Genomic DNA, 16481 nt, shown 5'->3' with positions numbered 1-16481 from the left:
TCCATGGGAGAATAGCAGCCTGCATTGCTGCGAAAGGTGGATATACACTGTACTAGTGCCGACATTGTGCATGCTCTGTTGCCTGTGTCTATGTGCCTGTGGTTCTGTCAGTGTGATCATGTGATGTATCTGACCCCAGGAATGTGTCAATAAAGTTTCCCCTTCCTGGGACAATGAATTCACGGTGTTCTTATTTCAATTTCCAGGAGTGTAGATTACGATCAGCTGTTTTTTTTATGCTCAATGCTACCGCTTTCGAACAGCAGGCTGTCGTCAAGCCGAAGCCTCATCGACAGGCAAAACCTAAAAAGTGTGCAGTTCGCAACACTGAGAAAATAAAAATTATGGCTTTAAATAATGCAGAAATTGTTTACAAAGTGGAACTGGATTCCCACTACAACTTTCAAGTGAACAAGTACGATGGAGGTAGAAAAACGTATTTTGTGTTACAGTAAGTAATCTCCAAAAGATACTAATCTGTAGGAGACGCACACAAGACGAACATACATTTCAAACTGAAGAAAAAGGTAGCGGACATGTAAAAAAAATTAACACCAAAGATGAAAATTAATTTGCTATGAATCGTGGAAAAAGGTCATAACGACGTGTTTGTGGCTATAACATCGATAATGTATACATCTCAAATGTGAGGTTTTTGGAATATTTTGGACTACATCGCCGGCCGAAGTGGCCGTGCGGTTAAAGGCGCTGCAGTCTGGAACCGCAAGACCGCTACGGTCGCAGGTTCGAATCCTGCCTCGGGTATGGATGTTTGTGATGTCCTTAGGTTGGTTAGGTTTAACTAGTTCTAAGTTCTAGGGGCTAATGACCTCAGCAGTTGAGTCCCATAGTGCTCAGAGCCATTTTGGACTACATCTACTTAACAACGACGTAAACAGTGAAGTGCCTTCACGAAAAACTTACTTAATAAACGGCATCAGCAAAGCATAATCATAAAAACACATATAGCGACATGTGTGGTGAAGGAAAGCTTTACAAAACATGCAATGCCAAATTGATAAAAAGGACATAAGAAAACAACGAGTTAAACTCGTTTAAGGTTATGTGTCACGCATAAGTGTATGTGAGAGAACTTGTGTTTTTTAATGATATCAGTCAAAAAAGTGTGTAAACAGTGGGGTGTCAAACAGCGTTGTCATAACAAAGCAATATTCGTATATACAATTAACCAATTTTGTATCACACTGATCTTTTAACAATGTAGTCAAGCAGCTATTGCAAAACGTTTTAACACTGTCAAACAGGAATCTTATAAAGTTAAGCCTATGTAAACAAATGTCAAGAAAATATATAATAAAACATCATATTATAACCTATACAGTCTTGTCTCATAAATAAAATATGAATATGAGGGGGCTACAGATTTTATATGAAGGTTACAACATAAATTGGACATTTATGTACAGAAAAAATTGGATACTTCATGTAGTACAGATATGGAAGGGGGGACTGGGATTGAAAGGGGCTGTGTTTGAAAAATATAATGGTCAGGGAAATATATTATGCAACGCAACGAGCTTATCAAGGAAAATGAAATGTGTTAAAATATAAACTGGGCTGGGGGGGGTGGGGAGAGTGGCGCGGGGGAGGTGGGGCAGGGAGTGTAGGGATACGAAGACATATACAAGTGATATACAGAATGCACTCGTTATGTTGCTCATTAACAACCTACAGCGAGGGCAGTGGGTCAACAGAACAATAATACAATAAATAAGAACAGATTTCACACATATGGCAGCACTAAGCAGAAAATTATTATTTTAATCAGTTATAGCTACCATAACAGACAGTAAGGGCACAACCAACTATAACATTGGATATGTTTACACAGCTAACTGGTTAAGAGAAAAAAAGGGGGGGGCGGGGTTATATGATAGTTTACTGCAATATGCTGCGCCTTAACATTTGTTAACACCCAGTACTAGATTCAAAATTTTTGTAAAAGTGTGCCAAGGTTGTTGCAACTAATATACAAGGAACGAAAAAATTATTATAAAAAAACAATTTCAGAAGAGAAAAGAAACACAGGACTCATTCATAGAGTGTTGTCTTATAAGCTGTGTATTTATACACTTGCCACATTCTGTATAACTAATTATTCCTGTAATACATCTGAAAGTGCCTACAATATTTATCTTCAAACAAGATGATTGTCAGCCCATTACATTAACCAGAAATTATTAAAAGTGGGCTGTGGCTTCTATAGGAAGGGGCGAAGAAAGGAGCAGTTGACTTATTATCAGAACAATAGGCTTATAAAAGTTGTACTAGCACACAGTAAATGTGGCTAAGGTCAAAAGCAAATCTGGGGTGGATATAGGATGGGGAGGGGGTGGGGGAGTGGGTGTAGACTAGGATGGGTAACGGAGACAGAGAAGGAATTGACGAAATGAGACGGACAAAAGAGGTACAAATTGGGGAGGTTTCAAAAAAGGCATGCTGAAGGAACATACCAAAAATCACAAGTAAAATCATGCTACACCTGACAAGGGCTGATTGGTTTACTTGGTGGGTATACTCCTTAGGTCTGATCATTTCCATCTAGTTTGTCCTACACAGAATTTGTTACAATGCTACCACTTAATTCCAACGTTTCAAACCCAACATTATCAAAAATCTTTAACAAACAGTATTAAAATTAAGTTGCAGACAGTGTATCCTCTGGCAAATGAAGCTTGTAATTCTTAAAATATCTTGTTATTTTTGGTACTTTTAGCTCTTATGATACCATATTCTCCGAAAGATAATTGAAAACTGGATATTAGTAAACTAGCTGTCTATCGCTTGCTTAACCTCCCAGCATCCCCTACAGAGGGACCAAGTTGCAGGAGTCGAACAAAAATACGGAAATTACATTGCGATGTGGTGACCATGGTGGCCAGGGAAGATGCGACAATTCATCATCGTTCTCACAAAGTCAGTCCTAGACGACACGAGCAGTGTGGACAAGAGCTCTGTCGTCTTGGAACACAGCATCACTGTTGGGGAACGGTCATTGTATCATGAGATGGACCTGATCAGCCAATATAGTCACATAATCCACTGATGAGTGGTTTTGTAATTCCAGCTCGTTCTGTAATTCCCAATTTTTGGACCTCGCTTTGACTGATTAGGTGTTGACAAGATTCGCGACTGCGACATTCAGCTCTGCAGTGACTTTTGCATCTGTCATCCTCTTATTCTCCGTTACAGTCCTCTTCAATGACCGTCTGTCAACACACACTTTCGTTCGCCTTGTGACTTAACAGGTGACGTTCTTTCGCCTTACTCGTACGCGATATAAATCTTCGATTCGGCTCCATTGGTCGTGGAAGTACCCACCATAGGAGCACCAACAATCTTCCCACGTTCGAATTCACTTAGCTCCAACATAATGGACTAACAGCTACATAAAACACTGTTCTGATCACGACTCACGCTTGCAACGTACTGCGGACATTGCACAGGTGCCGTTCTTAGTCAAATTCAACAGCGCAACATGCAGGCTTAGCTAGCGTCTACGTTTATGTTCAAGCATGTATTTCTTACGGTATTTACACATTTTTTTGGTACCTTGTATATCGTGTGTATAGCAGGCTTCAGTTAACGCTGATTAAAATGGACTCAAGATTTTTTTTTAAAAAAAAAAAAAAAAAAAGAACAGTGGCGCTAGCCATTGCTTCGGACAAATGAAAAGTAGCAGGTAGTATGGTGCGGCAGCTCACCGTGGTCGTTGTCGCGTTCACGGTCGAGCTCCCTGGCGGTGTCCGGCGGCCGCGCCGCCTTAGCTATCTTGTGCGTGCGTGCGTCGCGGAAGCGCGGCAGCCGCTTGCCGGACGCGGCGGCGTGCCACACCTTGGCCACGCGCGCCGCCGCCCCCGACAGGAAGGAGAGCCGCTCCGACGCCGACGTCGGCTTCGCGTCCACTTCCGTCACCGTCGCCCAAGCTCCTGCCGGCGCCCCTGCGTCTTCGTCGTCGTCGTCGATCTCTGCCTGCGCCTCCTCGTCCGAAATCTCGTCGCTGCGTCGTCCAGATGCCATTAAACAACGACAGATCACTTCTCCTGTCGCGCACTAGGCAAGGACTGAGAAGTTCAAATGAGTAACTTGTCGTCCAATCCCGATTCCTTGTTCAAAAAGTGGAAAGGCAGTCTTATGTCGAAACATAGATTATTCCTTTTTAGCAAACTTCAGAAGTTGATACATATCCTGATTCCTAGTTTCAGCAAAGTTATATTGTCATCTTCAGATCATTGGATAAGTGAATTATAAAGCCCTATGTGTCGCACATTTCCATGTGGCCATTGAAAACATGAAGGTAAACTAACAAAAAAGACACTCACATGCAACTCTAAGTACACTGAAATGAAAGCCATAACTTCATCAGCAAGAGGAAGAGTTGTCACATACATAAGATGGAGCACATTCACTGCTGTGTCAAATGTGTTCAACTAATTCCTCTCCTACGCCAACCTCTTCATCTCAGAGTAACACTTGCAACCTACACTATGTGATCAAAAGTATCAGGACACATATCTGAAAATGACTTGCAGATTCGTAGCGCCCTCCATAGGTAATTCTGGAATTCAATATGGTGTTGCCCCACCCTTAGCCTTGATGACAGCTTCCGATCTCGCAGGTATTCGTTCAATCAGGTGCTGGAAGGTTTCTTGGGGAATGGCAGCCCATTCTTCACCGAGTACTGCACTAAGGAGAGGTATCGAAGCGGGTCGGTGAGTCCTCGCACGAAGTCGGCGTTCCAAAACCTCCCAAAAGTGTTAAACAGGATTCAGGTCAGGACTCTGCGCAGACCAGACTATTACATCGATGTTACTGTCATGTGTCATGTAATCACTCCGCCACAGGCCGTGCAATACGAAAAGGTGCTCGATCCTGTTGAAAGATGCAATCGCCGTCCCCGAATTGCTGTTCAATAGTGGAAGCAAGAAGGTGCGTAAAACATCAATGTAGGCCTGTGCTGTGATAGTGGCACGCAAAACAATAAGGGGTGCGAGCCCCCTCCATGAAAAACACGACCACACCATAACACCACCGCCTCAGAATTTTACTGTTGGCACTGCACACACTGGCCGATGACGTTCACCGGGCATTCGCCATACCCACACCCTGCCATCGGATCGCAACATTGTGTACCGTGATTCGTCGCTCCACACATTTTTCTACTGTTCAATCGTCCAATGTTTACGCTCCTTACACCAAGCGAGGCACCGTTTGTCATTTACCGGAGTGATGTCTGGCTTATGGGCAGTCGCTGGACCGTTAAATCCAAGTTCACTCACCTCCCACCTAACTGTCATAGTACTTGCAGTGGATCCCGATGCAGTCTGGAACTCCGATGTGATGGTCTGGATAGAAGTCTGCCTATTACGCATTACGACCCTCTTCAACTGTCGGCGGTCTGTCAGTCAACAGACGCGGTCGGCCTGTACGCTTTTGTGCTGTACGTGTTCCTTCACGTTTCCACTTCACTATCAAACTGGAGAGTGCGGACATACAGATATTTAGGAGCGTGGAAATCTCGCATATAGACTTATGACACAAGTGACACCAAATCACCTCTCCACATTCGAAGTCCGTGAGTTCCGCCGAGCGCTTCGTTCTGCTCACTCACGATGACTAATGTCTACTGAGGTCTCTGATATGGAATACCTGTCACTAGGTGGCAGCACAATTCACCTAATATGAAAAACGTATGTTTTTTGGGTGTGTCCCGATACTTTTGATCACATAATGTACGTTTTCAGTTATTTCGTGGATGATGTATTCCAATCTCTGTCTTCCTCAGTTTTTACCCTCTACAGCTCCCCGCAGTACCATAGATGTTATTCCCTGGTCTCTTAAGCATCCCCTATCATCCTGTCCCTTTTTCTCGTCAGTGTTTTCCATCCACTCCTCTCCTCCCCGATTCTATAGAGAACATGCTCATTCCTTGTCAGTATACCTGTTTTTAACATTCTTCTGCGGAATCACATCTCAAATCCTTCGATTATCTTCTGTTCCGATTTTCCCACATTCCATGTCGCAGTACCATACAATGCTGTGCTGAAAAAATACATTCTCAGAAATATATTCCTCAAATTAAGACTTATGTTTGGTGCTTGCAGGCTTCTCTTCGCCTTGAATGCCTTCTTTGCCTGTGCTAGTCTGATTTTTGTGTCCTCCTAGCTCCGTCTGTCATTGGTTGTTATGCTGCCTCGGTAGTAGAATTCCTGAACTTCGTCTACTTCCTGATCACCAACCCTGATGTTAAGTTTCTCACTGTTCTCATTTTTGCTGCTTCTCATTACTTTTGACTTTCTTCGATTTACTCATTACACTGTTCATTTCATTCAGCAGATCCTGTAATTCCTCTTCACTTTCACTGAGGATAGCAACGTCATCAGCAAATCTTATCATTGATATACTTTAAATTTTAATACCACTCTTGTACCTTTCTTTTATTTCCGTCATTGCTTCTTCGATGCGTAGGTTGAACACTAGACGCGAAAGATTACATCCCTGTCTTAAATCCTTTTTAATCCGGGCACTTCTTTCTTGATCTTCGCCTCTTATTGTCCCTTGTCGTTGTATCACATGTTGTTGTTTGTTGTTGTGGTCTTCAGTCCTGAGACTGGTTTGATGCAGCTCTCCATGCTACTCTATCCTGTGCAAGCCTCTTCATCTCCCAGTACCTACTGCAACCTACATCCTTCTGAATCTGCTTAGTGTATTCATCTCTTGGTCTCCATCTACGATTTTTACCCTCCACGCTGCCCTCCAATACCAAATTGGTGATCCCTTGATGCCTCAGAACATGTCCTACGAACCGATCCCTTCTTCTGGTCAAGTTGTGCCACAAACTTCTCTTCTCCCCAATCCTATTCAATACTTCCTCATTAGTTATGTGATCTACCCATCTAATCTTCAGCATTCTTCTGTAGCACCACATTTCGAAAGCTTCTATTCTCTTCTTGTCCAAACTATTTATCGTCCATGTTTCACTTCCATACATGGCTACACTCCATACAAATACTTTCAGAAATGACTTCCTTACAGTTAAATCAATACTGGATGTTAACAAATTTCTCTTCTTCAGAAACGCTTTCTTTGCCATTGCCAGCCTACATTTTATATCCTCTCTACTTCGACCATCATCAGTTATTTTGCTCCCCAAATAGCAAAACTCCTTTACTACTTTAAGTGTCTCATTTCCTAATCTAATTCCCTCAGCATCACCCGACTTAATTAGACTACATTCCATTATCCTTGTTTTGCTTTTGTTGATGTTCATCTTATATCCTCCTTTCAAGACACTGTCCATTCCGTTCAACTGCTCTTCCAAGTCCTTTGCTGTCTCTGACAGAATTACAATGTCATCGGCGAACCTCAAAGTTTTTATTTCTTCTCCATGAATTTTAATACCTACTCCTAATTTTTCTTTTGTTTCCTTTACTGCTTGCTCAATATACAGATTGAACAACATCGGGGAGAGGCTACAACCCCGTCTTACTCCCTTCCCAACCACTGCTTCCCTTTCATGTCCCTCGACTCTTATAACTGCCATCTGGTTTCTGTACAAATTGTAAATAGCCTTTCGCTCCCTGTATTTTACCCCTGCCACCTTTAGAATTTGAAAGAGAGTATTCCAGTCAACATTGTCAAAAGCTTTCTCTAAGTCTACAAATGCTAGAAAGGTAGGTTTGCCTATCCTTAATCTTTCTTCTAAGATAAGTCGTAAGGTCAGTATTGCCTCACGTGTTCCAGTGTTTCTACGGAATCCAAACTGATCTTCCCCGAGGTTGGCTTCTACTAGTTTATCCATTCGTCTGTAAAGAATTCGTGTTAGTATTTTGCAGCTGTGACTTATTAAGCTGATAGTTCGGTAATTTTCACATCTGTCAACACCTGCTTTCTTTGGGATTGGAATTATTATATTCTTCTTGAAGTCTGAGGGTATTTCGCCTGTTTCATACATCTTGCTCACCAGATGGTAGAGTTTTGTCAGGACTGGCTCTCCCACGGCCGTCAGTAGTTCCAATGGAATATTGTCTACTCCGGGGGCCTTGTTTCGACTCAGGTCTTTCAGTGCTCTGTCAAACTCTTCACGCAGTATCATATCTCCCATTTCATCTTCATCTACATCCTCTTCCATTTCCATAATATTGTCCTCAAGTACATCGCCCTTGTATAGACCCTCTATATACTCCTTCCACCTTTCTGCTTTCCCTTCTTTGTTTAGAACTGGGTTTCCATCTGAGCTCTTGATATTCATACAAGTCGTTCTCTTATCTCCAAAGGTCTCTTTAATTTTCCTGTAGGCGGTATCTATCTTACCCCTAGTGAGATAGGCCTCTACATCCTTACATTTGTCCTCTAGCCATCCCTGCTTAGCCATTTTGCACTTCCTGTCGATCTAATTTTTGAGACGTTTGTATTCCTTTTTGCCTGTTTCACTTACTGCATTTTTATATTTTCTCCTTTCATCAATTAAATTCAGTATTTCTTCTGTTACCCAAGGATTTCTACTAGCCCTCGTCTTTTTACCTACTTGATCCTCTGCTGCCTTCACTACTTCATCCCTCAAAGCTATCCATTCTTCTTCTACTGTATTTATTTCCCCCATTCCTGTCAATTGCTCCCTTATGCTCTCCCTGAATCTCTGTACAACCTCTGGTTCTTTTAGTTTATCCAAGTCCCATCTCCTTAAATTCCCACCTTTTTGCAGTTTCTTCAGTTTTAATCTACAGGTCATAACCAATAGATTGTGGTCAGAGTCCACATCTGCCCCTGGAAATGTCTTACAATTTAAAACCTGGTTCCTAAATCTCTGTCTTACCATTATATAATCTATCTGATACCTTTCAGTATCTCCAGGGATCTTCCATGTATACAACCTTCTTTCATGATTCTTAAACCAAGTGTTAGTTATGATTATGTTGTGCTCTGTGCAAAATTCTACAAGGCGGCTTCCTCTTTCATTTCTGTCCCCCAATCCATATTCACCTACTATGTTTCCTTCTCTCCCTTTTCCTACACTCGAATTCCAGTCACCCATGACTATTAAATTTTCGTCTCCCTTCACAAGCTGAATAATTTCTTTTATTTCATCATACATTTCTTCAATTTCTTCGTCATCTGCTGAGCTAGTTGGCATATAAACTTGTACTACTGTAGTAGGTGTGGGCTTCGTATCTATCTTGGCCAAAATAATGCGTTCACTATGCTGTTTGTAGTAGCTTACCCGCATTCCTATTTTCCTATTCATTATTAAACCTACTCCTGCATTACCCCTATTTGATTTTGTGTTTATAACCCTGTAGTCACCTGACCAGAAGTCTTGTTCCTCCTGCCACCGAACTTCACTAATTCCCACTATATCTAACTTCAACCTATCCATTTCCCTTTTTAAATTTTCTAACCTACCTGCCCGATTAAGGGATCTGACATTCCACGCTCCGATCCGTAGAACGCCAGTTTTCTTTCTCCTGATAACGACATCCTCTTGAGTAGTCCCCGCCCGGAGATCCGAATGGGGGACTATTTTACCTCCGGAATATTTTACCCAAGAGGACGCCATCATCATATAATCATACAGTAAAGCTGCATGCCCTCGGGAAAGATTACGGCTGTAGTTTCCCCTTGCTTTCAGCCGTTCGCAGTACCAGCACAGCAAGGCCGTTTTGGTTATTGTTACAAGGCCAGATCAGTCAATCATCCAGACTGTTGCCCTTGCAACTACTGAAAAGCCTGCTGCCCCTCTTCAGGAACCACACGTTTGTCTGGCCTCTCAACAGATACCCCTCCGTTGTGGTTGCACCTACGGTACGGCTATCTGTATCGCTGAGGCACGCAAGCCTCCCCACCAACGGCAAGGTCCATGGTTCATGGGGGGAATATTAACCGTCTTTCAATATAGCTTACCAAAAATTTCTCAAAATTTCGAACATCTTGCATCATTCGACACTGTTGAACGCATTTTCCAGGTCGACAAATCCTATGAACGTGTCTTGACTTTTCTTTAGTCTTGCTTCCATCATCATCATCACAACGTCAGAATTGCCTCTCTGGTGTCCTTACCTTTCTTAAAGCCAAACTTATCGTCATATAACACATCCTCAATATTCTTTTCCATGTTACTGTATATTATTCTTGTTAGTAGCTTGAATGCGTGAGCTGTTAAACTGACTTTGCGATAATTCTCGCACTTATCGGCTCCTGCAATCTTCGGAATTGTATGGATGATGTTTTTCGAAAAGTCACATGGTATATCGCCTGACTCACACATTCTACACTCCAGCGTGCGTAATATCATTTTTTTTTTTTTTAGCAATTGCGATAGTGATTTTTGAAATTCTAATGGAATGTTATCTATTCTTTTTGCCTTATTGACTGATTATCAACATACAAACATCCGACAGTAAAGTACGTACTTTATTTTATCTATTTGACGCGTAATTGACTTGTAGATACAGTTATGGATTTTATTTTAGTATACTTAATCCTCCATAGGAGCGTCTTTTGTTCAAAAATGGTTCAAATGGCTCTGAGTACTATGGGACTTAACTTCTGAGGTCAGCAGTCCCCTAGAACTTAGAACTACTTAAACCTAACTAATCTAAGGACATCACACACGTCCATGTCGGAGACAGGATTCGAACCTGCGACCGTAGCGGTCGTGCGGTTCCAGACTGTAGCGCCTAGAACCGCTAGGCCACTTCGGCCGGCGCGTCTTTTGTGAGTTAACCTCCATGTTTCTACTAGCCACATGGAAATGTGAATGTGCGACACGTATCCAATGATCTGAAGATAGGAATATAATTTTGCTGAAACTAGCTATCAGAATATGTATCAGACACGATCTGGGGAATAAAACTATTTTGGAAGCTTCGATACAGAGATCTGTCTCCTTCTGACAATGTCAGGTAATAACAAGTTTCCATTTTAGAATAAGAAGTATACCGGTGATAGATTAGATTAGATTAGTTTTTAGTTCCATAGATTCGTGCTGAGGAGATCCTCGTGGATGTGGAACATGTCTTTTTTTTTTTAAGCTGAAATAACAATACTAATAGTATGAATATATACAATACATCATTTGTTTCTATTAAAAAATTCGTCAATGGAGTAGAAAGAGTTGGCCTCTAGCAAGTCTTTCAGGCTCCTTTTAAACTGATCCTTATTTGTAACTAAATTTTTTATGTTTGCTGGCAAATTATTGAAGACGACTGTTCCTGAGCAGTAGACCCCTTTTTGAACTAAAGTAAGTGCTTTTTAAGTCCTTGTGCAGATCATTTTTGTTCCTGGTACTGTATGTATGAACTGATCTGTTTGTTGAAAAAAGAGATATATTATTTAGGACAAATTTCATTAAGGAGTAAATATACTGAGAGGTAGTAGTTAGTATACCCAGTTCTTTGAAGAGGTTTCTACAGGACGTCCGTGAATTTACTCCACAAATAATACGTATTACACGCTTTTGGACTCTGAAAAATTTTGTTTGACTTGAAGAGTTACCCAAAAACATTATACCATATGACATTATGGAATGAAAGTAGGCAACGTATGCAAGCTTTTTCATTTTTACGTCGCCTGGGTCTGCTAACACTCGAATCGCAAATACAGATTTGTTAAGGCGTTTCTGCAGTTCTGTGGTGTGCTCCTCCCAACTGAATTTATTATCAAGTTGTAATCCCAGGAATTTAAGACTGTCGACCTCTTCTATCTGCTCTTCTTCATAGTTTATGCATATGCTGGGTGGGAAGCTCTTACAGGTTCTGAATTGCATATAGTGAGTCTTTTCGAAGTTTGATGTAAGTGAGTTGGCTTTAAACCACTTATTAATATCCATGAAAAATCATTAGCAGATCTTTCTAGAACTACACTCGACATACTATTTATTGCAATATTTGTGTCATCTGTGAACAAAACGAACTCTGCTTCTGGCAGTGTAACTGATGAGAGATCATTAATGTACACAAGAAAAAAGCAATGGCTCTAAGATGGATCCTTGTGGGACACCACATGTAATTTCTTCCCATTCTGATGATGACTGATGACTTAATTCACTAGTCCCTTGCACTGACACCCTTTGTTTCCTGTTAGTGAGGTATGACTTGAACCATTTTGCAGCACTGCCCGTGACATCATAGAATTCTAATTTATTTAAAAAGATGTTGTGGATCATACAATCGAATGCCTTTGACAAATCACAGAAAATACCTGCTGCTTGTAACTTGTTATTTAATGAATTAGGTACATTTTCACTGTAGGTGCAAATAGCTTTCTCGATATCAAAACCCTTCAGAAATCCAATCTGTGTTCTTGATAATATGTTACTTGTGGTCAGATGGTTGAGAAGCTGCCTGTACATTACTTTTTCAAAAATTTTTTAGAAAGCTGGCAAAAGTGAAATCGGTCTGTAGTTTGATGGTACAATATGTCACAAATTCCTTACACACGTGCGGAATTGTTCAACTGTAATTTTAACTGAAACATGTAATCAATTTTTTGAAATATATTTTGTATTTATTATGGAAAATTTCACTGCCTGACAAAAAACTGAAACACCCATAGCCGGAGGGGAAAAACCCTCTTTGAGAAGGTATGTGATGTTATTTCGATAATTACATTATTGAGCCAAATTTAAAAAGAGCTCGACAGTTTTCTCCCTCTCGCCTGCTTCGGTGTGGCGGAGGTGACGTCAGAGGTGGTCCCACATGTGTTCTGTCGGGAACAAAACTTAGAGTCTTGCTGGCCATGGACGTACCAAATATCACACAGCCAATTCGTAGAGGGACTTTCCTTGGGTCGACGAGCGCTTTCCTGATGAAAAATGGCACCACAATATTGTCACGTGAGAATTAATGCATGAGGACGGTGGATGTCAGATATGTGCCTTTGTGCGAGTAAAGTTCCATCAATCAGTACCATCCGTGGCTTGAAACCATATCCAAAGATTTCCCACACCATGAAATAACAATGCTGTGTCTCTGCAAAACGTTTGCAGAATGGGTTCTCCCCAGGCCACCGCCATACTCACCGACGACGGTCACCCAGGGTAGTGCACTAGTTGCTGAATACAATACGCAGCCATTCATCAGCAGTATTCCTGGCCACATAAACATACTAAGTGAAGCTGTTTGTGTTGTGATATTAACGGGAGGTTACAGTAATTCCCTTGACCAGTTGCTGCTATGTTGCAACCAATGGTGTGGAATGGCACAGAATGTTGGAGGGAGTCCATAACTTGTTCTTGGATGATAGACACAAATGTGAAGGGTTTACGAGATGCTCGGTGAGCAGTACGACAGTCCTCCCTTATGTCTCTCTCGGTTCCACTATGGCCAGGGGACATCGGCTGGTACTTACTTTTCAATTCAATGAATTTTACCAACTGCCGTATACTTCAGGTTATTTTATTTTATTTCGAAAACAGCCTGTTTCGGCCTTTCATTTTGCCATCTTCAGGACCCACACGCTTTTTTCGGATCAACGGACTTATCGTATAGCGCCATAAAACTGGATACCGTGAATCCCAGTCGCTTTGCAACTGATTGATACGAAAGCTCCGCATTAAAATTTTGTCTTATAAATTGTGGTCAGAAACAGCCTGAAAAGCTTGTAAGGATGTTTCAGAGTAGCTTGTGCTGAGAAATAATTATTAAGAAAAATATTCGTTACGTTGCGCCGTTTCCGAGGCAATTACCTTGAAGTTAGCCAATCAGATCGTTGCACGCACACATTCAAGCCGCCCGTCAATACAATTAGTGTCAGTTGTTCTCACAGTGTAAATGATAGCGCACGAGAGTGCTCAGCCTTAGAGGCTCGTGTTCGATCCTTGCTACCGTCCCATGTCCTATTTCTACATCGCTCTCTCGTTCGGTGTTAGGAAACCAAGTGAACGTTACAGGACATAGTCTCTGGCAGGCGTCTTTAATTTTCGCGCAACAGCCTGACTAACTTCAATGACAATTAACTCGGAAACGGCAAGACGTATCGAATTTCCTTTCTACGCAATTATTTCTCAGTACTACCTATCGTGCAACACCTCTACACGCTGTTCAGACTGCTTCTGACTACCGTGTACGAGGACATTTGTCTGGGACATTTGCTTTTCCTTGTTAACTGAAAATTTGGTTTAAAAAGTCTAGAAAAAATAAATAAAAGTGACATTTAAAAGTCTTACATGATCTTAAAGTTTTCTGTGAGTGATGTCTATTTTAGTGTTGTTTTGCCAGTGCGTGATTAACAGAGCTGTTGACTGCATTGTTTCCAGCGTTGTTTAGTTCAGTTTTTTAAGTATTCTGAGTAAAACTATAATGGATGACAATGAAAGTTATGAGGAGCCAAAAAGTACATATCAATGTTTGAAACTGAATTTTAGTTTGAAATCTCATAGGGTTCACAAATCGTTTATTAGCGGTCTTCTACGTAATATATGCTTCATTATAATTACTTTAATGCAAGTATAGATAGGTAAATTGCATTTATCAGATATTGTTAAGGAAAGGTACGATCAATATAAGTACATGTCATAACAGGATTGACAACCGTCTGTAACTAACACAAATTAAATAAACTATATTTTTCTTAAGAGTAAAATTACAATGAACTTGCATTGTTCTGTAACGTTATGATTTTTTACCTTCGTAATTAACATTTATTGTGAATGTCAGGTCATATTGTTATTTGCCTCATTAATATAACTTAAGTCTGATTTTCCTTATATAAAATTCAAGGCAAGATGCACACGGCCCTAATGATCTTTAAATCTTGTAGAAGCGAAAGATACTGTAAAAACATTATACAAAACAATCATTCCATGGTCTCTTCTGGCAACACAAAATTAATAATCCACACTGGTAGGGAAATTTGGCGTAAAAGGAAGGAGAGTAAAGAATACGCAAAAGAGTATCATCAAGATGCTGGTACAGTTAGTAAAAAATAGTCGCTCCCAGGAGTCCACACAGCAGCGTTATCAGAGCACATAGTCCTATATCGAAAAAAATATGCAAAATGTTGAAGGAGCCACTAATCAGTTGTAGTAACACACTTGCTGTGCAACCCGCGTCCATCACAGGCGTCGTTAATTCAGGCTTATGCTATATTGTCATCTAAGATGTAGTCGTGTCAAATTCTTTTTCTCTCTTCAGGTAGCAACATTTAAAATTTATTACCCATGTCCTTGACTTTGTTACTACCATTTAAAATGGACACAAAATTTTGTAAGAACGGAGACGCTAGCAGCACTTTTGGACTAAAGAGAATTTATAGTGAGACAAACTACATACTTTTTCTGTGGTACTGGATAGAGCCTTTGAAGAGGACTCCAGGGACATAACACGTGTAAAATTTCATCAAATAGTAACAGCGCCGAAAACATATAACCCGATTTCAAGAAAAGAGGCCCCATAAATATCTGTCTAATATTGCAACATGATAGCAAAAACGAAACTTAAGTCATGGTTTGAGCGTTTCTTATTATGACTGTCACATCAAGTGCTCAAAATGTATACCTTGAACACAGATTCAGGGCAGACAATCATGCGTGTTGAATTCCGAGTAGACATATGTAGCTCAGATATACGGCATTTCATGTTTTTGCCAGTGGTCGATGTTTGTTTGTATATTTCTTGTTTTAATTTTCTCTACAGATAAAAGCCTAGCGGTTTTCAGTCTGATTACCGTGCAGACCATTTCGTGTTTCCTGAACTAGGTCCAACAACGATATCTTCTTTTAAGGTGGTCTATAACTGCGTGTGTTTCCAATGGACTTGACATCCATCATTTTGTCACCACATGAATTGCCTTATGTTCTATTCGATGTCTTCCAATAACTGCGACAGCATATGCTGGGAACTGTCTCTGTAATTACTTAGAGTCCCATTATTAAAACAGGGACCACTTAATCGATTACTGAAGCCCGCATCACACAGGCGGACGAAGGTCGTTGTTTACTCACATCTCTCAGCGAGGTCGGATTTCCAATTGACCAGCAGTGTATCTCACAAAGATGGTTTGTAAATTAGGCGACATATGTAAACAAAATCTAGCGTCGAACATCGAATCGCTTTTTGCAGCTTATGTAGACATTATTCGGAGAACTGAAACCGATTTTAAAAGAGGTTACCTCAAAGACGTTCACAGAGCGAAATTTGGAAATGATTAAACGCAGTGAGGCTCAATATTCGAAAACATTCTTCTCATTGATCCAACTCGCACAGCCAAGCTACTCAGTAGCAGCCTGTGCGTTGTGTATTACCACCGCTAAAATATCTCAGTAGTGGCATGCGCCTTGCGTATTATCACTGCTAAAATATTAGTTGTATTTCTCTCATGACTTACTGTTATTTACCGTGGACTTATTTTATTCATCACATTGCCATTTCCATGAATATTTTTATACTGTTTGCGAAGGCAGATCTTGAGTGCTACCGTGATCAGAATCTCTTTCAGAACGGTACCGAACCGCTGCTCTTAAC

General features: G+C 40.9%; 1 protein-coding gene across 1 annotated transcript in view; it reads right to left on the bottom strand.

Moving 5' to 3' along the window:
• LOC126473702 (uncharacterized) overlaps positions 1-16481 on the bottom strand; it is a 109824-nt gene that overhangs the window by 39920 nt on the left and 53423 nt on the right. Inside the window, exon 3 of the mRNA XM_050100942.1 lies at positions 3726-4021. Within this exon, the coding sequence (XP_049956899.1) occupies positions 3726-4021 (296 nt within the window). The remainder of the gene's footprint in view (positions 1-3725; positions 4022-16481) is intronic.

The sequence above is a fragment of the Schistocerca serialis genome, chromosome 4, assembly GCF_023864345.2.
Source record: "Schistocerca serialis cubense isolate TAMUIC-IGC-003099 chromosome 4, iqSchSeri2.2, whole genome shotgun sequence".
Taxonomy (NCBI): Eukaryota; Metazoa; Arthropoda; class Insecta; order Orthoptera; family Acrididae; genus Schistocerca; species Schistocerca serialis.
This window is presented reverse-complemented; position numbering and strand designations above follow the sequence as displayed.